The following is a 21,891-nucleotide window of genomic DNA, read 5'->3' on the forward strand; positions in this document are numbered from 1 at the left end:
TCCTTTTCCCTGTCTCTTCATTGGGGCTAACAATAGAAGCAATCTTCCTGGGATGTGGAAGATAAATCAGGCATGTAATTAAGTCATGCATGTGCCTGGCATGTAGCAGTGGAATTATAATGGCAGATGATGGTCCAGGGGGCACCATGTAACAGCTACCATCAACACCCTGGCTATGGGCCAGGCATCCTGTTAATTCATTTACAACCCCGTGGGGTAGATACTATGACTGTTCCTCTTAGAGGCGAGGAGCTGAGGCACAGGGAAGAGTGACCGGCCCAAGGTCACCCAGTCGTCAAATGGCTGGGCCTACTTTTGACCCTGGGTCAGGTCTGACTCCAAAGCCAGTGCTCTATTCTGAGCCCCCTCAGTTGTCTTTGGAGCAGCTCCAGTCAGTTTTCAGAAGTATGGGGGACCGAGAGGAAGGGGTCTTCATGCTTCTCCCCCAGTCGGCCCGGAGAGTCTTCCTGCCTCCAGTTATCTCAGTTCCCCCAACCTCCCTAGACTGTCCTATGGACCCCAGGCAGAGCCAGGCCTGTTTGCTCCCTTCCCCTGGAAGCCAAGAGGGACCTCAGGCAGTTCACAGCTGAGTCATTTCTAACATTTTGCCAACCCAGGACGTAACAGTCCAGAATCAGATGAGGGCCAACTTCCCAGACTCGAAGCCCAGAGGAATCCATTGTCCACACTCCTGGGGCCCCAGGGGCCAATCTGCCTTAGAACATGCAGCTAAAGCCCCAGGAGTTTCTGTGGGGTCTAACTGGGCCCCTAAAGGTCCCTTCTGCTTTCTTCCAACTGAACCTGAGACCGTGCCTGGAGTCAGACGTGCCCTAGATTTCTCTGCAGCCAGAGGGAGGAACACCGGGTCAGGCTCTGCCAGGGTGGAGTGATCAGCAGGTTTGGCAAACACACTGAGAGTCGGGTTTCTCCAGGAAGGTGAGGGTTAGGATCAATGGGATTTCATGGCTGTATCCCCAGTTTCCAGAAAATAAACAACAGCTGGTTTGAAGTCATAGTTCTGGGCTTATTAATGCCTGGGGGGTTTTCAGAGCAGGAAAGAATGTCCAACGAAAATGTGACTAAGAATCCTGCATACGATAAATGCTCAGGGGTGGTGCCTGGGTAGGTGACCAGAAAAGGTTGCTCCAACAGGGAGTATGAGCTGCAGCCCCAGCCATGGCCCAGAGTGGGGTTTGGGCTGATTCTGGCCTGAAGCTTCTATGGTCTCAATGGTCCCTTACAGGTACAGGCCCAAACATATGGATTCGGGAGTGAGTAGGATCTGGGTTCAAATCCCAGCTTAGTGCTTACAAATGATAAAAATGGGGTAACAGTAGCATCTACCTATAAGGACAAGAAATAAAGGTCCTGGCAGATGTTACATTTCCATCCAATGGTGGCCCTTCTTATTAGACTCTCCATGGTGCCATTGGAGATATGGAGGCAGATTGGAGAGAGGGGAATCTCTGCAATAGGGAAATGTTTTCTTTTAAGATTCAATATAAAATCTTTGTTTTCTAGAAATTCAAGAGCCACAACATACAACTGTGAGATTAGCTCTCGGCTCGGAAGAAAGACATATAAAGAACAGTATGCCTTTATCTACAAGTAAGTATCATCTATGCTTCCTGGAACATGGTTCATGTATAAATGATGGCTATGAATTTAATCACAATGCATACCCTTTCTTCAAAACGAAATTTTGATCTCTAACCAGTTCTCAATATCAATAAAAGTAATTGCCCTCGAAATTGGGACTGGTGCGAAGTATTAACTCTTCAAACTAGAAAACATGAGCAGCTTCCTAACACCTAATTTGTTGGTTAACCCAGTGGCTGCCTGGTCAAGGGGTTCAGGATTTCTTCCTTCTTCGTAGTCAAGTCCTGGTCCAGGGATGGAAACCTGAGTTGCCCAGCACAGCTGACTCCAGAATTTCATATTCTCACCTTCTTCCTACTAGTAATTTGTTCTAAGTCTGAACATTAACTGTGGGTGCCCCAGATACTTAGTATTGCTCAGCTCCTTGGCTCCCAAAGGACCCTGGCCATTGAGAAGAGTTGACTGAGCCTTGTTCTCAAGTTAAAGATCCTTTCCAGCTCTGGAGCCCACTTGGGAGGCTAATGAAGCCGTGGGAACCTACATAATTACTTCTTGAAAGAAGTAAGAAGACAACTGACTCAGCTGGGTGGACTTCTTTTTTCTCCTCTAGGGAAAAGCTAGTGACTGTGAAGAAAAACTACCTCTACCATGACCTTCAGGATGGAGACACAGATGTATTTTCCAGGGAGCCCTTTGTGGTCTGGTTCCAGTCACCTCAAACCGGTGAGACCCACACACCTCTCTTGCCCATGATCTCCCCAGAGCAAGTGGGCAACAGCCCTAAGTGTGAGCTGTGACCCTGGAGTTTATGCAGCATCTTTGGGGAGGCTTTATGCTCGATGGAGAAGGCCATTAAGAACTTCTAATACCTGGCCCTAGCCAGTTTGGCTCAGTGGATAGAGCATCGGCCTACAAACTGAAGGGTCCCAGGTTCGATTCCAGTCAAGGGCACATGCTGGGGTTATTGTTTCAATCCCCAGTAAGGGGCATGCAGGAGGCCACCAATCAATGATTCTCTGTCATCATTGATGTTTATATCTCTCTCTCCCTCTCTCTTCCTCTCTGAAATTAATATATATATGAACTTCTAATGACTGTAGAAGATGCAGTATAGTTTGATGGCACCAGGCTGGCTTCTCAGAATGCCATGACTCAAGAACTCCCCAGCCTGGAGCCCACCTTCTGGAATCAATGATAACTCCACTGCCTTTGGAGCATTTAGGCTGATAGGAATTATTTACCTTAATTCCTCAGTCCCAACCAAGTACAACCATTTCTTCGTTTAAAAAAAATCCCAGTGATGGCCAGCAAAGTTGAACTCCTCAACCTAGGTTCTCCCTCTAGTAACTACATAGAAGTCTCCTCCACAGAAATCCAAATGATTGCAGCCTGAACTTGAACAACAATAGTACTTGTATTAGCCACTAACCATTGTTGATCACTGATTAGTGCCAGGCTTCTAGACTCCTTGAAATAAACTAGGATTGTCTCCACTTCAAAAAGATGGAGTCACTGAGCCAAGTTCACCCAGCACCTATTGAAGTAAACGAGCCAGGGTTGTGACCCAAGCCAACATCTCAGGAGCTCATGCTCTTGCCCACTATGTGACACTCAAGGGAAGTCAAGAATAAATTTGGTTTGCCACTTGGAGCTGTATAGAAGCAAATATATTTTCAGTACCTACTATGTGCCAGGCACTCTCCCAGGTGCCAGACAAGATAGACAAGGTCCCTGTTCTTGTGAAGTTATATTTTAGCAGAGGAGACAGATAATGACCAAGCAAATCTATGCAGAGCTATAGGTGAGTATACCTATAACTACAAATATAAACACCCTGAACTAGTTCTGCCCTGGGTAGTGACCTCAGAGGCAGGGTGCTGACAAACATAGGAGAATGGGGAGGGAATTCCCAGGAGGGAAGAGAGGATGTGGGGCTATTAAGGGCAAGAAGTGCCCTTCAGAGAGCACGTGCAATAATCCTGTCTCACGCTCATGATTCACATTTAGCTGAGCAGAGCGATGTTCAGAGCACCCCACGCCCCTTGCTGACTATATTTTCTCCTCGTGAGTCCTTTGTGAATTGCTAACAAACCTGCCTGTGTTGAGCTTCCAACTTCTACTCTTCTCTACCCCTTTCTCTCTCCTTGAGATGGCACCTCAGCCATGTCCTGTTTGGTTTTCTCTCTTGTTCGAGAAAAGCTCCTTATGTCCTCTCTATCTGCGGTGAAAGATGAAGGAGTTAGCTATTCATATATCTTTTAATTCATTCATTCAGTCAGCCAGCCAGTCAGTCCATCAACAAACATTTTGAGCACCTCCAACGTGCCAGGCACGGTGCTAGATACTGGAGCCAAGAGGGTGAGCGGGACAGATAAGCCTGCCCTCACAGCCCTGGTTCCAGTGGCCAAACATAGACATAAAGCAAATAAGTTCAGAGCATGAAGGAAGTGAGCAAGACGTATTGCCTAGCAGGGTGAGGGGCCCATCTTCGAGGTGGGTGGAGACGAGGGAAGGCCCCTGGGAGTGACATTAGGCTGTGACCTGAAGAAATCAGTCAGAGAGGACTGGCAGATGGCAGAGGGAGGGCAGAGTGAGCACACACGTTCAGAGGTGGGAAAGGGCTTGGGGTGCGCAGGGGGGACCACCAAGAGGACGGGGGTGCAGTGGAGGTGTGAGGAGCAGCGTGGGAGATGAGGCTGCTGGATCCGTGTCCTGGAGACAGGCTGCCAGGTCCTGGCTCCCCACTGTGTGACCAGCCAGCAGCACCCAGCTCCCAAGTAGGAGTGGGGCCCCAGGCACAGGACGAGGGGAGCCGGAGGACTAGGCGTTCAGAGCATAACAGCTGCTACTGGCAAGTGGGCATGGCCTGGTTCCGAGGCCGCCCACATGCCCTCCCTCGGGCCTCTCCGTTGGGCCCGGTTTTTAGACACTTCCCAAATATCCGCTTTATTTTTTAAATAACATTTTTGGGCTTTTTTTCCCCTGATTGCAAAGGGTGTATAAACTGACGTGCTTTGATTTTTTTCATTAGAAAAAAACTTCTTAGTACAAAAGCCAGCCTTATTATTAAAACAAAAAAAATAGAAGATACAGTTTTTAAAAAAATGAGAAAGTAGAAACACCCACAATGCCAGCAAGGAGCACAGTCTCCCAGCTTTCTCTCAGCCGCGAAGAGAGGCTCTCGTGTACAGAAAACAGCCGCCTCGTGACCCTAAGGTCGTGCACCTTCAGCCCCGGGCGGGCGGGACCCCCTGGAAGTGGGGGCCCAGGGGCAGGGAGCCGCCTTCCGGGAGGACAGCCGTTTCCCTCAGCCCTGGAACTGGCAGGGCAACCGCATGACCTCCGCCTCCTTCCTGCTCCCCAGCTGTCAAGGACTTCGTGATTGTCCCCCTGCACACCACGCCCGAGGCGTCCGTGAAGGAGATCGATGAGCTGGTCGATGTCTACGAGTACGTGAAGAACCGCTGGAAGGCAAAGGTGATGACCCTCCGTGTTTGTTGGCTTCCCCGCTGGCAGGGGCGGAATCTGGTCCCTGAGAGGGAGGGGTGCCTCCCCGGGCGGGTGAGGGGGTCAGAGCCTGTGCAGACCACCCCGTTGGAGCCTCACTGTGGGCCTTTCCTCGGCCCTAAATCTCCTTCTTCCGAAATCTGCCTGGTGCCACTGGGTGGGTCTGGGCGCTCACACCTGCTCCACTCACATGGCTGCGGACGTTCACTGAGGGACGAGCTGGTGCCGGGCACGGGCTGCGGCTGGACATGGACCAGTGTATTGCATCCTCCCAGTGACCCCACGAGGCCGCTACCTTTATCCTCCTCCCTGTGTGAGAACAGTGACACACAGAGGTCGGCAGTCTTTCAGGTGCAAGTGACAGGAGCTCAAACTGGCAGAAGCCATTTATTGGTTCTGGTAACTAAAATGTCCAGGAGTGGCTCAGGCACCGCTGGTCCAGGGCTCCGCAGGGTAACCAGGGCTTGGCTTGTTTCTGTCCACCCTTGGCCGCCTTTTCCTCTGCGGGGGGCCCTCCAGGCTCAGGCTGGCTCCCCTCTGGGACGGCAAGACGGCCACCAGCAGCTTCTAGACCAAATGATAAATTTCCTCTCCCACCATGCAGCAAATACCCTGCGAGTGAGTCCTATTGGCTCTGATTGGGTCACATGTCCAGCCCTGAACCCATCACTGTGACCAGAGGGTTGAGAGGCTCTGACCGGCTAACTCTGTGTCAGCTCCACCCGACCTCAGGGGCTGAGGGGAGGAGGGTTGCTATTCTCATAGCAGGACAACACGTCTACCACCCTGTTGGCCCCAATTATTTCCGCACATGGGAAACCGGGAGGCCACCACCTGTGGCTGTGAGGTCGGCGGAAGAGCTTGGCAAATATGGAAGTGCTCGAGAGGGCTCTTCCGCACTCTTCTTTCCTCCTTTTGGGATGAGACCCCATTGGTCCTCCTCCTTCTCAGTTCCACGGCTGGAAGTGCAAATGAGTCAAGTGTGGCCCAGAGCTGGGCCTGGAGAACACAGGGGGTGTCTTTCATTGCTTCTTTGTGAAGAGCAGGTCAAGAGAAAGACTCACTCATTCAACAAGAATGTATTGAGCATCTGTTAAGTGTTGGGTACTGGGGAGGTATCAGTGGCACAAAAATGATGAGGAGAAATTCGTGCTGAAGAAACCTCCAGTGAGGCAGATTGGGGTTCAGTTCTTGGTTTCACCCCTTGAGCCTCCCAGTTGAGTGGTGTAGAGCAGGCCCTCTATCCTGTTTCCACAGGGGCTAAAGGCCCTTCTACCTCCGAGAGTTTGTGAGATTGAAACTTTATGAAGCACTTAATGCTGGATTTGGCGCACAGAGAATGCTCGGTGAATCGTGCCTTTATTAATAGAAGCTGGTAGTCACTAGGGTTAAGGATGACATCCTGTCCTCAACTGTGCCCATCAGTCACAGGGAGAACCATGATCAGAGGTCAAAATAAGATGTTTTTGAAGAAAACTCTAAAGTCAGCAACAGCCCCAAACAATAGCACAAACAAGGAAATCTGGCACTTCCTCAGGATTGGGGAAAATTAAAATCCTGTCCCAAGAGCCCTCCACGGAAAAACACTTCCAAGATAGAATGTTTCTGTTGGTGACCTAAGGTGCTTCCCACTTCCTCCACAGACAAAATTCACAGGAATAAGTTTCCAGCTTCAGGACAATAGGAGGGAGAGAGCTGTGCCCCAGCTGTTAAATACACCACCCAAGTTCGTTTTTCCTGCTTGGAAACAAAAGGCATTGCTTCATTCATATGTTTGAGCCAGAGAAAAAAGATTCGAGGGAATCAATTAGCAGCCTTCTTTCATCCCCACCTAACCCTGCATGAATTATAGAGACATGGTGACTCAGAACAGGAGGGAGCAGCTATAGCAAACACCCCCTCCCTGTTAAGAACACCCGCCCTTGTACACACCTGTCAAATACTCATCAAAACTGTGACTCAGTTTCATTGATTTATTTTTTTAATGACAATTCATTAGTTATGATCCCATGGGGATCAGGGACCCAGGAGCAGCCTGGCTCAGTGGTTCTGGCTCCTGCTCTCTCTGGGGCGGCACCGTGAGACGTCAGCTGGGATTCCGGTCTCTGAAGGCTGGTTTGGGGCTGGCTCACTCGCATGGCTAGCAGATTGGTGGTGCCTGGAGACTTCATCCCTCTCCCTGTGGGCCTCTCCATGTAGATTGGGCTTCCTCACATGATGGTGTCTGCGTTCCAAAGACGGACGTCCTGGGGCTCCTCTGGGGGGAGGAGGGGGGTGCCCTTTCCACACCTCTCCCCTCCGACTCTGGAGGTTGCTTGCTCCCTCCTCCCTCTGGACTTACAGTCCCCTCTGTGACTCAGTTTTAAACTGTGGCCTCTTCTTGTAAAAAGCAAAAAGAAATTAAGAAAGACCCTATTTTAGTTTGCCAGGGCTGCCATAGCAACGTACCAAAGACTGGGTGGCTTGAACAACACAAATTTATTTCCTCACAGTCTGGAGGCTAGATGATCAAGATCAAGGTGTCAGCAGGCTGGTTCCTCCCGAGGCCTCTCCCTTTCTCATCTTCTCACCAGTCATCCGGGATTAGGGTCCACCCATATAATCTCATTTTAACTTAATTACCTCTCTAAAGGTCCTCTCCAAATAATGTCCCATTCTAAGATACTGGGCTTAGGACTTCAAAACACGAATGTGGGAGGGACACACTGTATCCCGTCATTTGCTGAGCATGGAGGACGGAGTCATTGCTGGCAGTGCCGAGTGACAGAGCTTGGCTACAAAGCCCATCCGGCGACTGATGCTCCAAATCATGTCTTTCAGAATTTCATTTTCATGGGCGACTTCAATGCCGGCTGCAACTATGTCCCCAAGAAGGCCTGGAACAGCATCCGCCTGAGGACCGACAGCAAGTTCGTTTGGCTGATCGGGGACCAAGAGGACACTACTGTCAGGACGAGCACCAACTGTGCCTATGACAGGTGGGAGACAGCTGCCCAGCCGCTAGCCCAGGCAGGGCTTATATGCATTAGAAGAGGCGCCCCCCTCTGGTCAGATGAGGCATTTGGCTTGGAGAGCAGAGTCACATTTCAGGCCTCTCCACCTAGAGCAGCGGTTCTCCACCTTCCTAATGCCGCGACCCTTTAATACCGTTCCTCATGTTGTGGTGACCCCCACCCATAAAATTATTTTTGTTGCTACTTCATAACTGTAATTTTGCTACTGTTATGAATCGTAATGTAAATATCTGATATGCAGGATGTATTTTCATTGTTACATATTGAACATAATTAAAGCATAGTGATGAATCACAAAACAATATGTAATTATGTATGTGTTTTCCGATGGTCTTAGGCGACCCCTGTGAAAGGGTCATTCGACCCCCAAAGGGGTCGCGACCCACAGGTTGAGAACCGCTGACCTAGAGCTTTGCACCGCCTACAAACGGCATGAACTGGGCACCGTAGTTCAGCAGTGGCCGCCATGGGCTTCAGTGTCAGACAGGCCTGGGTTCAAACCCTCACTCTGCCACGGAATATGTCTGTGACGAAGACACATGTGCCTTTGTTTTCTTAGCAATAAAATGGAGATTACAGCACTACCTCGTTCATGGACACCGGACGAGAATGAAATGCAGTAACAGATGTAAAGCCTGTAACACAAAGCCTGCCCTATAAGCGCTCAGTACATTCGCTGCTGTTAATTATTCCATCACAAAGACATGTCGCAGTTTGCTCATCCAATCCCTTCTCATTAGGCACTAGGATTGGGCATCAGGTTATCATATTATTCAGGGTCAGTTATTCGAACATTTCTGATTCTATATGTACTTTATGCATATATTTATGATGTCCTTAAGGTAAAACCCTAAAACATGCGAGCCGTTAGAGCAAGGAAGTGTTTCCACTTCTAAAGCTTTTGCTGCACATTCCGAAATGAAAATACATACGTTTAAATAACTGCATGCCCTTGTATGTGTAAAATCTCTCGGGGATGTTCCATCAGCTTTCACCTTTGCTTCTTAAGGCGGGAGGGAGGCGGTGAGAATGCCTGAAGCCTGTGAATGCTCGTGACCTGGCCTCCCACAGCAGAGACCGCAGGCAGGGAATCCCCTGGGAGCCCTGGTCCCACGCTGGCTTCCGTTCCCAGCGCTCAGCCTGTCGCGAGGAAAGCATGCAATGGCCACCTGCGAGTGCACGCTTGTTCTCACTTCTCTCGTTCTGAGGTCTGGCTTTCGTTTTCACCCCATGACCGCCTTTGTTCCTCTCGGAGCTCTCAGGGCTGGTGTGTCCAGTGCAGAAGTCGTCACTCCAGCCCTGGGAGGTGGAAGCAGCCCTCGCTCTGGGGGAGCAGAGTCAAGGTGGGAGGCCCCGGGAGACTGAGCTCTCTTCCCCTCCCTCCATTTTGAGGGGCTGCCAGCAAGGGACATGCCAGTTGTGTGGCCTTGGGCACATCAAGTCCCTTCTGTGGCCCCATTCTTCTCCCCAGCAAATGCGAGGGAGGTGATGGAAAATGTGGAAGCATAAGAACAGTGAATCACTGGGAAAGAAGTCCACAGCAGATTAGCTGGGGTGGGGAACAGGTTATAAACGGTGTTCCCTGGGACCCCGGTGTTACACACATGCATGCCAAAGGATGGCAGGATGACGTGTGATTTTTTTCCTTTTCATTAAATTTATTGGGGTGACACTGGTTAATAAAAGTATCAAGGTTTCAGATGCACACCATCTGTATACTGTATTTTATATTCACCACCCCACGTCAAGTCTATGTTTTCCTTAACAGCATGTATCTTTGGTGCTTTTGTAAAAGTCATATAAATGTTTTTGTTTTTGACTCAATGCGAGTCTTTGTTCTGTGTTCAGATATCCCTTGAACGCCTCCCAGGCTCTGGGCTGGCCTCGGAAGAGCTTAGCAGGATCAGCCAGCCCACCTGTGCACATACCTACTAGTAGAAGTCAGAAATGGGGGAGCCTTAACTATGTCCTTTTTGACTCTCTGGGTTGGAAAGGATGGCTTTCAGAAATCTCTACCTGTATGTGAAGAGTTTACTTGTGGATGGAGTTCAGAGTTAACCAGGTGATGGCGTTAGCCAACACAGGAAACCAGTCAGCCCTTCAGAGTCAGGGAAAGCTCAGTGGATGGTCATGAACCAGCAGTTGGACTCATCAGTCTTTAGTCAGTCTGTCAGGGCCATGCAGACCCCAAGTGCATCACCCCAGTTGGTATCCATTAGAGTTCATGTTTCCAAAACTCAGTTAACTATCATGTACCCATTGGTTTTTCTCCATATTTATCTTTAAATACATTTTTTTCTTACTAAAATAAATTAATTTTAAAGAAATGTTATAATACCAAGGTAAGAAACCAGCATCATTTGCATAAGTCGAAAATAACTGTACAAATAATTCCAGTGAAAACTGAACAATGCAAATTCTGCCTTAATTCTCTTGCCTCTTTACTGCTTACAGCCTGCTCTCTCTTGGTCAAAGTGGAAGCTTAGGGAGTATTAAAGACAAGCCAGCACCTTTCTCCATAATCAAACCAGGAAAAGTGAAAAATAATTGCAAAGGAAACGATGATCTAGAATGCATGATACTGCTATGTAGTGTCCATGTATCATAAAGTCTTCTCTCCCACCACCAGGGCTACCTGTCCACACAGGGAGAGACTGTCCCGGTGCCCACAGAGCCACAGAGGAACTAATCCTATTTCCCAATCTTGGGCACTGTCCTGAGGGTCACAGGCTAAAACCAGGGGTGGACTTTGAGCACCGAGTGACAGGTCCAGGCTGCTCAGTCAACTTCAGATGTCAAACATGGACCTTGGTTTGATCTCAGAAATCAGCAGTGGATTAACATGACTGTCTTCCCTCCTCTTCTGTAGGATCGTGCTGACAGGACAAGAGATCGTCAACTCCGTTGTGCCCAAGTCAAGCAGCATCTTTGACTTCCAGAAAGCGTACAGGTTAACTGAAGAGGAGGTATGGCTGCCACCTTGTCTTTCTAAGCCACTGTCCTGGACAGATGGGTTGGTGTCATCACTGAGGTCCAACTAGAGACCTAACATTGGGCCATTGGACCTTGAGTCTCAATGCCTATGGTTCTGTGATTTGAGGACCTGCCTAGGCTTCTAATTGAGCTGGTCCAGGGACGATGCTCACCAGGGTGTGTGCTGTTGGGTGACTGAGGGCATTCTACCTTCTCTCCTGGAGCCTGAATTTGCTCATCACAAGCGTAAGAGTTCCTCCTCATTCTCAGATGTCTCTCCCTTTCATCCTTACAGGCCCTGGAGGTCAGTGACCACTTTCCAGTTGAATTCCAACTACAATCTTCAAAGGTCTCCACCAACAGGAAAAGATCCTCCTCTTCAACGAAGAGAACCAGGGCCCGCCGCACCTAGATCCAAGGGCACCGTTTTCTTAACCATTTCTTGCCTCTAAACAAACAGCTCTAACAGCACGAACTGCTCCCTGCAGCCAGGAAACAAGGCTGGCCCCTGCTCTCATTGTTCAGCTTGGATTTAACCCGACTTAACCCGAATTGGGAGGAGGCTCTTCCATTATCCCCCGTGGCTGGTACCTCCCCGGAACTGCCCAAGAGGAAACGGGGGGGGGGGGGTTTGCAGCCAAAAGGAGGGTTTTCACGCCCTGAGCGAGAGCCCTGCCACCGGCATGGCCGCCGCCCAGGCTGGCCCTGGAGAGGCTGCTGCAGGAGGAAGAACATCTGTTTTCAGTCTCACGAGGGACCCTGTTCCACCAGAAATGACCAGAAATGCCAAGGCCCCACCTGCACCCCATGATTCGGGCGATTCACTGTTTGGGGAACCTGGCCCCCTTGGCTGAGGTTGGGCCACCATCACATCTCACGGGGATCAGGGACGAAGGCTTCTCCCACCTGGCCTTCCTGCCTCTGAACTGTCCTCCAGCTCAGCCAGCCCAGTGGCCACCAGTGTCCTCCTTTGAAATTTTATTCTGACCACAGGCCACCTCGTTCTCACCACCATTTGGAGAGAGCCCAGAGGTTCTGGACACCGCAAAGGTCTCTGTATCGGGTGTGCCATGTCAGACTCCCCTTCGTCCCACCTGGCACTTTGCGCCCAGCAGGGCCGCCTCTTCCCTGTGCCCACATGCCCTGTCCCATCCCAGAGCCGGGGCGAGGTGCCCGGCCCCGTGTCTGCTGCATCCCTCTTGTAACGTTCCCCACATGGCACTTGTCACCAAGGCCACTGTTGGGGCTCCTTGGGGGACCCAGTGGATCAAGGGCCCAGGTGGCTGGCAGAGACTCAAGGATTTTATCATATTTCTGCAACCAAAGAGCTGCAGGGGGCCCAGCGGCAGGGCACACGCGGCCTGCGTCCTGTGCGGTGACTGCTTTTGCTGCTTTTCCTTACACTGTCTCCTTGTCCAAGCAGTTCGTGAACATGACTAACGACACGAGCAGCGCCAGAGGAGAAGCAGTGACAGAGGATGCCGCCCCCATCCCTCCACCCCCCCTTCCTGTCTCAGATGCACCCCCCCTTCCCAGCTACGCATTCTGCCAGAGTCTGTACATAAACGAGCACATATGTAACCTTGGAAAATACAGAGGAAAGCACGCTATCGGCATGGCCCCACTCTGCTCATTTCCCTTAATATATTAGGGACCATGTGGCTTCTTATGTAAGAAAATTGACCACAAGCTTGATTTTCGAAATTTGGTAACATCCAAGAGAATAAAACCAAAAGGCCCTGCTGAAGCGGGGAAAACCATTTCTCCAAACATCCAACTAACCTCAGAGGTCTCGCCGGCGTGGGCAGGGGAGGTGGCCAGGCTGTCAGGCTTCTTTCGCCCCCTCTTCTGAAAAGGGCCGCCCCAGAAAACGTCCAGTTTCCGAGGTCCAAACGGTCAAGCGGGCACTTCACAAATGAACTTATTTCGCAGGAGAGTGTCCTTGTGCCCACGGGCCAGTGTTGTGGCTGGGACGGGAGTCCTGTGCTGGTGGGTGTGTGGGGGGGGAGCAGGGGAAGAGGACCAGACCCTAAGAGAGGGTGCCCGAGGCCCTGACCTGCCCCCCCCCCATCCTGCGGCCTCCTCGGTGATGAGCCATCCCTCCGTCCCTCCGTCCCTCTGTCCCTCTGTCCCTCTGTCCCTGTACAGAGCAGGTTACAGGAGCCATGGCATCTGCCAGCTCTCAGTTTGGGCAAACTGCTGGGCACGGGGGCACAGAGTGGGGCTTCTCACTGGCCACAGCCTGAAGCAGCTGCAGACTCCCCCCCCCCCCCCCCTCGCCCTGGGTCACCTGCCTGGACGGCGCTCCCATGGCCCTTTGGGGAGCGCGCCTGGTCGTAGGCACTCTCTCAGCATCAGCCTCGTTCACAGGTTTGTAACTGGGGGCACCTGTTACCACGGGAATCCCCAGCCCCGCCCGAGCCTGCCCACTTAACAAGCCCCCGGTGGCTGCAGGCCAGGCTTTCCGTTCATGAATTATTTACTGAGGACCAGGTTTTAAACTCACTCTCCCAGCCCTCCTTAGCGAGAAGAGGCACAGCGTGCGGAGGGCCAGGCCCACTTGGGAGCCATCCTGGCTGTGGGACACTGAGCAGGTCGCGTACCTTCCGTTTCCTGAAGCGCCAAATGGGGTCAATGAGAGGATCAGCCGCACAGGTGACGTTTAAACACGATAATGCAGGTAGAACGCCGCGTGCCCGACTCCAGTCAGCCCTCCACAGGCGGAGCTGGGTTTTCATGCACAGGCCTCCGTGGAAGGGCGGCCGCTTTAAGCTTGGGTGCATGCGGCTCTCATCTAATGATTGGGAATGAGTTTTCACCACCCACGTCTTCATCGTCCTCAGCAAGTATGTGGGCAAGTGAGCCCCGAGAAATGGAGACGCCCCTGCTTCCAGCCCTTGTTGTTTTCTCTTCCTCATCAGCACCCCTTTCCTGCCTCCCCCCGTCCCCACCCTTCATCCTGTCCCTGTGGGTGGGGTGAAGGCATGGCTCCAAGCCAGCAGCTCCTGTCCCTTGGGCTGGAGAAGGACGTGAAGGCAGCTCCACACCCGGAGAGGAGAGTGATCCCCACATCCCTCTCCCCAGCCGGGCGGGCGTGGGGCGGGCAGAGCCAGGAGAGGGGTCCCACCTGCGTCGCTGCCACGAGTCCCCATCAGAGCTTCCACCCAGATGGTCCTGAAGGCGGAGGTCACAGGTCATGGCTGGGACGGGAGGTCACGGAGTCTTAGCCACAGTCATGTCTTGAAGGAGAGTGGGTCACCCCGGGCCTCAGGACCCGGCCCCAGCAGCTCCAAGCCTTAGCGATCAGAGAAGCTACTGAAATGAAGTGACACTAAGGGAATTTAAGGGAACAAGGATGTGTACACACACACACACACACACACACGCATGCACTCACTTGATTCTTCAGAGAAAATGGGTTGGGAAACAGTGCCCTGAACGGAACACTAGCCGAGCGGTTGCTTGCTTTCCCAGGTCCCACGTAAGCGAGACGAAGCTGCAGACAGGCGCCAGGCTCCTCAGGGCCAAGGGCCACGGGGGCTGCCCCAGTCACAGTCACAGAGTCTTGCTCAGTGATAATCAGTCGCTTCCTCACTAGTCCCACCACCTCCACTGTTGTTCCCTATCATCTGTTTTCCCAACAAACAGGGTGTGCTTCCTAAAATGCAAATTTCATCCTATGTCCCCCCCGCCTAAAACCCTCCATGGCTCCCCATTTCTCTCTGGATAAAGACCCAAGTCCTTACCAGATCCTGCAAAGCCCCATATGTCTTGGCTTTGACTTAGCTTTCCAACTCCATTTTCAACCGTCTGTACACTTATAGCCACACCGTTTAGTTCCTCCATTCATCGTGTTCTCCCCAGCCTCTGGGCCTTTTCATGTGCTGTTCCCTCTTCTGCATCGCTCTTCTCCCCCATTCACTTAGAAAACGTTTTCTCATTCTTCAAAACTCAGCTTAAACCCCGCTCGGTCAGGGAGGCCCTCTCTGACCAGCTCCCCCATCTATTCTGGGACCCTGGGTTACATCTTCCCACAGCGCCCTGTATGGCTCCTTCTTAACCCTCGTTACCCGTGTAATTACTTATCCAATGTCTATTTTTGTATGTTAATTTATGAATGATTTTTTTCAGTAAAAAATACAAATTCAAGAACCCTGTCCCCTAGATTTTAAAATGATAATAGCTTTTACAGAAAGAAAATATTTGAGCGAAAGGTAGCAGATAATGAGTAGTAAATTGTTGTATTTTTTCTTTTAGAAATCCAGATGGAAACACCTAATTTAAAAAGTTAAGGAATGATTTTTGAGGGCATAAATTAGGGATTGAAAAATTGCCCTCTAGTATGTTAAAGTTTCTCAAATAATATTTGAAGGATATAAAATGGGATTTCAACAGGACAGAAGAACTAAAACCTTAAAATCCACTAGAGGTAGATGTCACTAGGTTCCTTTTTAAAAAAAAATACACTTTTATTGATTTCACAGAGAAAGGGAGAGGGAAAGAGAGATAGAAACATCAATGATGAGAGAGAATCATTGATTGGCTGCCTCTTGCATGCCCCCCACTGGGGATCAGTCCCACAGCCTGGGCATGTGCCCTTGACTGGAAGGGAACCCGGGACCTTTCAGTCCGCAGGCGGACGCTCTATCCACTGAGCCAAACCAGCTAGGCCATTGTGGTTCCTTGAACTTGCTCTCTACTCGCTTGCCTCAGGCCTTTGCACATGCTGTTCCCTCTGCCTTCCATTCCCTCTTTGCCCCTCTTCCCTGCAAACACAGTGTCTCTCTCTCCATAGGTCTAAAGCTTTGATGGCCTTCAAAACTCCATGCAAATCTCCCCTTCTCTAAGGCAAATGCTTCACACTCACACACACACACACACACACACACACACACACACAAACACACACACCCCTTTTTAAGGGTCGGCCCAGCTGGCACACATTCCCCAGGTGTCCCAGGTTCGGGCTGATTGGAATAAGCCCACGTCCCTACCTCTATGAGTTCCCTGATGGCAGGAGAAAATACGTATTTGTCATTTGTAAAAATTCCTCCTGACCCTCTCTGCTTTAGGAAACTCTATTTCCCCTATCAAATACCCTGGATGTTTCATTTCATTTTTCTGACTTATTTGTTTTGAGATTTCTGCTTGAGAAATTTTAGTAGTTTCATAGAAGCTAGAGTTGAAAATATCTTTAAAGGTAGTAATAATGATAAATAATGATAATAATAACTGCCATTTGCCAAGGTTTGCTCTGTGCCAGGCTGTGTTCTAAGAAGGCACAGCAGTATACACTCTCTCACTAAATTCCAACCACAGCACTGAAAAGGTGGGGTTTGTTGTCTCCATTTTATGGATGAAGAAACTGAGGCCAGAGAAGTTAAACAACTTGCCCACGGTCACACAGCTGATGAGTGGAGCCCAGGGTGACTCCTCTATGAGGCATCGTAGGGGTAGGGTCTAGGGCCCATGAAACTTTTAGGGCTATGGAAGTGTTTTAATTTCTTTGAGAATAAGAAGGAAAAAATAAAATTTTAGGTTGAAGAAAAATTTTAATGTATAGTATTAATATATTTTTCTTTAAATCAATGTAGTTGTAACATATAATTCATTTTTAATATTGTTTTTATTGGTTTTAGAGAGAGAGGAAGGTAGAGAGAATAGAGAGATAGAAACATCCATTGGCTGACTCCTGCACCTTCCCTAATGGGGATCAAGCCCGCAACCCAGGCACCCGCCCCGACTGGGGACCGGGACTTCTTGGTTCATGGATCAACACTCAACCACTAAGCCACACTGGCCCCATGTAAAATATAACTCATTACCTTTTTTAATGTAAGAAGGGATTCATGAAGTCACAGGTGCCTAAGACCCACAAAAATCATAATGTGCCCTAGTGGAGTCAGAAGTCAAATCAGGTCAGCCTGCCTGCAAAGTGCGCATTTCACTAGTCTGGTATCACCCCATGTGACAGCTCAGGATGGGAAGTCCAAGGCTACACAGCAGAGAAGGCAGAGCCCAGTGGAGAAGGCGGTTCCCCGGTCCTAGCACCATACCCGGCAGACGGACAGCACCACCTGGTGGTATTCTGGGTAACTTCCCTTTAGTGAAAGGAGGAACCTAGAAAGGGTGCAGGTTCAAACACCCGCTGAAAGCAGCCGCCAGCCAGTCTGCCCTTGGGCTTCCCTCTCAGCAGTGGATAACCAAGCAAAGGAGCCACCTCCACAGGCTCTGGTTAGGTTATCATCGGAGTTCACACATCACCCCTACACACACACATACACACACACACATACACACACAGTCACACTCACACACACTCACACACACACACGTACACACACTCACACACACAGTCACACACACAGTCACACTCACACACACACATACACACACGCACACTCACTCTCACACACGCACACTCACACTCACACACACACATACACACACATACACACACATACACACACAGTCACACACACACAGTCACACACACTCAGTCACACACACTCACACACACATACACACACGCACACTCACTCTCACACACGCACACTCACACACACACGCACACACACACATACACACACAGTCACACACAGTCACACACACACACGTACACACACACAGTCACACACACACTCACACACACTCACACACACACAGTCACACACACACACTCACACACACACGTACACACACTCACTCACACAGTCACACACACACAGTCACACTCACACACACACACACACACACACTCGCACACACTCACACACACACACACACACACACACACAGGCTTCTCCCCGGGGAACAAAATATCCCTCAGTTTGCAACGTGCTTAGAGCCAATAGGGATGCCACGTGAGCCAATTTGTAATTTTTCTAGTAGTCATATTAAAATAAAGAAACAAAAAGTAAAATTAATTTTAATAATATATTTCATTTAACCTACGGTTCAGCCAACTACTACTATGGTCAAATCTAGCCCACCACCAGTTTTTTTAAATAAAGTTTTATTAGAACACATCCATGCTCACTTGTTTATGTTCTGTCCACACTGCTTTTACACTGCAACAGCAGAGCTGGGTGGTTTTGTGGTTCAGACCTGATGGCCCACAAAGCTGAAAATATCGCCCTGGCCGGTGTGGCTCAGTTGGTTGGAGCACCGGCCTGTACCCAAGGGGTGGTGGGGGTGGGTGGGGTTTGATTCGGTCAGGGCACTTACTTGGGTTTCGGGTTTGACCTGGTGGTGGCACAGACTGGGGATGGTGGTGGGAGCTCTGTGAGGAGCTGCGGTCACCGAGGGCAGACGGAGGCAGCAGATGGGCCACCCTGAGTCCCGGGGTGCCCAGCAGGGACGGGCTGCCAGCACAGGGAGGGCGGGTGGCGCAGCATCTCCCCTCTGCAGGGTCCAGCTGGACGATGGCAAAGGAAGGAGCCACTTCTGAATCCCACGGAGTTCACATTAGCTGGTCTGTTCGCCGAGGAAAATGGAAGACGCCACATTTGCTGTGAAAGGTTTCCGTGATGGGCTGGCACTTGGCATATATTGAAAGCCTGGTGTTCTTCACAGCATCCCCTGGAACACAGAAAAGGCCCCGCTGAGCAGGGGGCACCACGCCTCCGGCCAACCCTTGCCCAAGCCGAAGGGAAGGGCCTAGGGCCGGCAGGCGCCCCCTGCTGCCACTGCTCCGGTCAGTGAGTCCCCTGAGCATCAGCAGCCTCCGCTGCCTCTCCCAGAGGACCCACTCCTCCCGAGGACCAATAACTAACGGGCACGCCTGGCACAGCATGGCAACCTGGAGGCCCTGCTTTGGCTCAAGTGCCAGGAAGTGCCCTGATGGATGGCACCCAGGCCATTCCAATTGTTACCTATTTTATCTCCATCCCTACCCCACACTCACCCCTCATCGCATTGCTCCCCCAGTCTAGTGGAACCCCACCTGGCCCAGTGCTCCATGTGAGCACCTCCAGAATCCTGCCCAAGGCTGAGCTACCGCCCCCCACCCCAATGCCCACAGGCTGTCAAACCTATCTGTTGGAATAATAATAATAATAATAATAATACCAGTCACCATTTGTTGAGCACTTACTATGTGCCAGGCATAGATTGCTGCTTTCTTTGTGTTAAAGGGCACTGGGGCTGACCCCTTTGGGGTGCTGGGTTCGATGCCTTTAACCCCCGTTTCCCACGCTCTTTGCTCCCACTGGGATGGCACAACTCTGTCTGTAAGTGTGTGGGGAGGTTGGAGAAGCGGTCAGCAGAGGGTCTGTCATCTCTTCCCATCTGGCCCCTGGACTGGTTGGGTTACTAACTGTTAGGGCCATGAGGCCAGAGCTTACACAATGTTCCAGAGCAACTGTGAGCTTAAGCAGAACCCGTGTGGAGGCAAGTCTCCTGTCTTCGCCCTGAACCCAGCCTGGCCCTTGCACCCAGGAGGTTCCAGGATCAGAGTCAGCTTCCCGGCTCCAATGTGGGGGTCACTGGGAGCCCAGGTGCATTTGCATTTCAGATAAACAAGAAACAGTTTTCAGGGTCAGTATACCCCATGCAATATTTGGAACATACCTACACTAAAAAATTGTGCACCTGAAATTCAAACTAACTGGGCAGCCTGTATTTAAATTTGCTCCATCTGGTGGCCCAGGCCTGGCAGTGGCTTCAGAGGCAGTGGGCAAGGATTGTGGCCAGGCAAGAGGGGGAACAGGGAAGACACGTAGGGCCCTAAAGGGAGACTCACTCTGTGGGTGCAGGGTGGCAGGCCGTTCTCAGAAGAACTGGGTGGTAGATAGGACTCAGGACACTGCTCAAACGCCCCCTCCCCAGCGGCCCTTCCTGACCATCCTGGCTACCATCGCCCCTCAGTCTCCACCTCCTTCTCCTGGTTTCTCTCTTTCTATAGCCGGACTCTCAAGCATCGTCCACGGACCTGCAGCATCGGTGTCCCAGGGGAGCTCTTTAAAATGCAGAATCTCGCCCATCCAGTCCTTGCCTGCCAGATAAGAACCTGCATTTTAACAAGATTCCCAGGTGGTTCCTGGGGAGGTGAAGGTTGAAAAGCTCTGCTCTGCAGCAGGGACACATCACACATCTGTCTGTTGCCAGGCCTCTGTGAGGGACCCTGCCTTGTTTTCTGCAGTAGTCAAGGGACAAAAAGTCTTGGCACATATCAGGTGCTCCATAAACATTTGTTGAATGAATGAATGAACGAACCAGAATTCAAACCCAGACCTCCTAATTTCCAACTAAGTCACTCTTCTGAGCATTTGGGGCAGAGTTGGGATTCCGAATGAGAGGATCATGTGTTGAATGAATGAATGTCTGTCCGACCCACCTCATGGGGCTTTTGTGAAGACGATTCCTGTTCAGTGTGTTTCCCACCTGATTTCCCCAAAACTCTGTGATTCAGGAAGGCAAATACTATTTTTTCCCCCCTTTTTCAGATGTGGGAACTGAGGCCCGAGAAAGTCAAGATACTTGCTGGAGCTCACACAACTTGGAAGTGGTATAGCCAGGACTTGAGCTCACACTCCCTGATTCCAAACGGAGCCCTCCTTCCCTAGGCTACATTCATTCCAATGTCACTGAGAACCAGCCCCAAGCTGGGAGCTGGGAGGACATTAATAAAGTTACCTATGAAGTCCTGGAACCCAGAGGGCTCACCAGACCAGATGCATATTCAAGGAATGGTGACACAGTGGGCCCAGGGCTTTTGCAGACTCAAAAAGCTGCCTGGAGGACTCTCAGAAGGCTTCCCAGAAGTGGTGACATAGGAAAGTTAGCCAGCAGAGAGAGGGGCAGGAGGAACATTCCAGGCCGACACACCAGATGTGCAAAGGCCTGGAAGAGTGGAGGTGCCTGCCTGCTCAGAGGGAGTGAGCCAGGAGGGCGTGCTGGTGAGGGAGGGGGGATGAAGCACGAGGCTGGGGAGGGGTCCAGGCTGCCTGCAAAGGCCTGGAATGGCAAGAGGTGGTGGCCCTTACCCACGTGCCAGCCGTACTCCCAGGAGGATAAGACGGGATACCGAAACTTCTCCGCTGGCTTCTGCCGGTTCCGCTCCCGGAGGTACAAGGCCCGGCCTTGGCCGTCGTGGGAGAGGCCTTGGAAGAGCAGCTGCCGGGTGCTCGAGGGCACCCGCCTCATTTCCAAGCTCCCTCGTTTGGTCTGGCCTGCGGGCTCCCGAGTTGCTCTTTGGGCCTCTGGGACTCCCACTGTCCCGGATGGCTGGGCCCTGACCCCTTGGGTCTCTGGCAATCCGGTCCTTCTGTCAGGGGAGCTGGTGGCAGGCAAGGACCCCACGCCCGGGGCTGAGTGGAGGAGGGCCTGCTGGAGCCGCTTCCTGGGCAGGGACCTCTCCCTGGGGTACTTGTGGCCATGGTTGACCTTCCAGGCTGCTCGGGCGGCAGCCTCCTTCCTGAGGCGCTCCTCCCAGCAGGCTTGGTTCTGGAAGGTGAACAGATCCCTCATGGCAGGGAGGTTGGAAACACTCTGCCCACAGCTCTCTGGCCTGTGTTTGCACTCTTGGTGTCTTGTCTCCAAGGATACATGTAGCCAATGAGGCCTGGGTTGCTAAGGTCCTGCTGGAGAGGAGGGGCCGAGCACAGTGGGGACTGGGGCCATTCGTAGGCTGCAGGAGAGACCAGGCTGGAAAAGGGAGCAAAGCCACCACAACCCACCCAGGGTGCTTGCCCCAGAGGGATTCAGGGCTCAGGGGTCTTGGGGTGATGCACCGGGTGCCATTGCCTCTGTTCCATTTAGCAAACCTCAGTGTACACCTACTATCCACCAGGCATCC

The 21,891-nt window shown here is 51.3% G+C and overlaps 2 protein-coding genes across 3 annotated transcripts in view; one reads left to right on the forward strand and one right to left on the reverse strand.

Moving 5' to 3' along the window:
• Nucleotides 1–12,703, forward strand: part of DNASE1L3 (deoxyribonuclease 1L3) — a 43,582-nt gene extending 30,879 nt beyond the window's left edge. For both annotated transcript variants that reach the window (XM_081105949.1, XM_081105948.1), the window contains 6 exons: nt 1,522–1,608; nt 2,210–2,322; nt 4,964–5,076; nt 7,927–8,084; nt 10,990–11,086; nt 11,389–12,703. In XM_081105949.1, coding sequence (XP_080962075.1) covers nt 1,522–1,608; nt 2,210–2,322; nt 4,964–5,076; nt 7,927–8,084; nt 10,990–11,086; nt 11,389–11,505 — 685 coding nt within the window. In that variant the 3' untranslated portion in view covers nt 11,506–12,703. The remainder of the gene's footprint in view (nt 1–1,521; nt 1,609–2,209; nt 2,323–4,963; nt 5,077–7,926; nt 8,085–10,989; nt 11,087–11,388) is intronic.
• Nucleotides 12,704–18,098: 5,395 nt separating this feature from the next.
• On the reverse strand, nt 18,099–21,584 carry LOC308529700 (uncharacterized protein). The gene is made up of 2 exons (XM_081105950.1): nt 21,080–21,584; nt 18,099–18,674 (listed from the first exon to the last, which is right to left on the reverse strand). The coding sequence occupies exons 1-2, from the start codon at nt 21,561–21,563 to the stop codon at nt 18,556–18,558; spliced, it is 603 nt and encodes a 200-aa protein (XP_080962076.1). The 5' UTR covers nt 21,564–21,584; the 3' UTR covers nt 18,099–18,555.
• Nucleotides 21,585–21,891: the final 307 nt, after the last annotated feature.

Source organism: Myotis nattereri, assembly GCF_964212035.1.
Source record: "Myotis nattereri genome assembly, chromosome: 14".
NCBI classification, from domain to species: Eukaryota; Metazoa; Chordata; class Mammalia; order Chiroptera; family Vespertilionidae; genus Myotis; species Myotis nattereri.

Bases quoted from the DNA above. Each gene is read 5' to 3' on its own strand.
- LOC308529700 (XM_081105950.1), bottom strand. From the start codon at position 21,563: ATGAGGGATCTGTTCACCTTCCAGAACCAAGCCTGCTGGGAGGAGCGC. The intron at 18,675-21,079 runs GTAAGGGCCACC...TCTGTGTTCCAG, and splicing joins GGAGTACGGCTGGCACGTGG to GGGATGCTGTGAAGAACACC.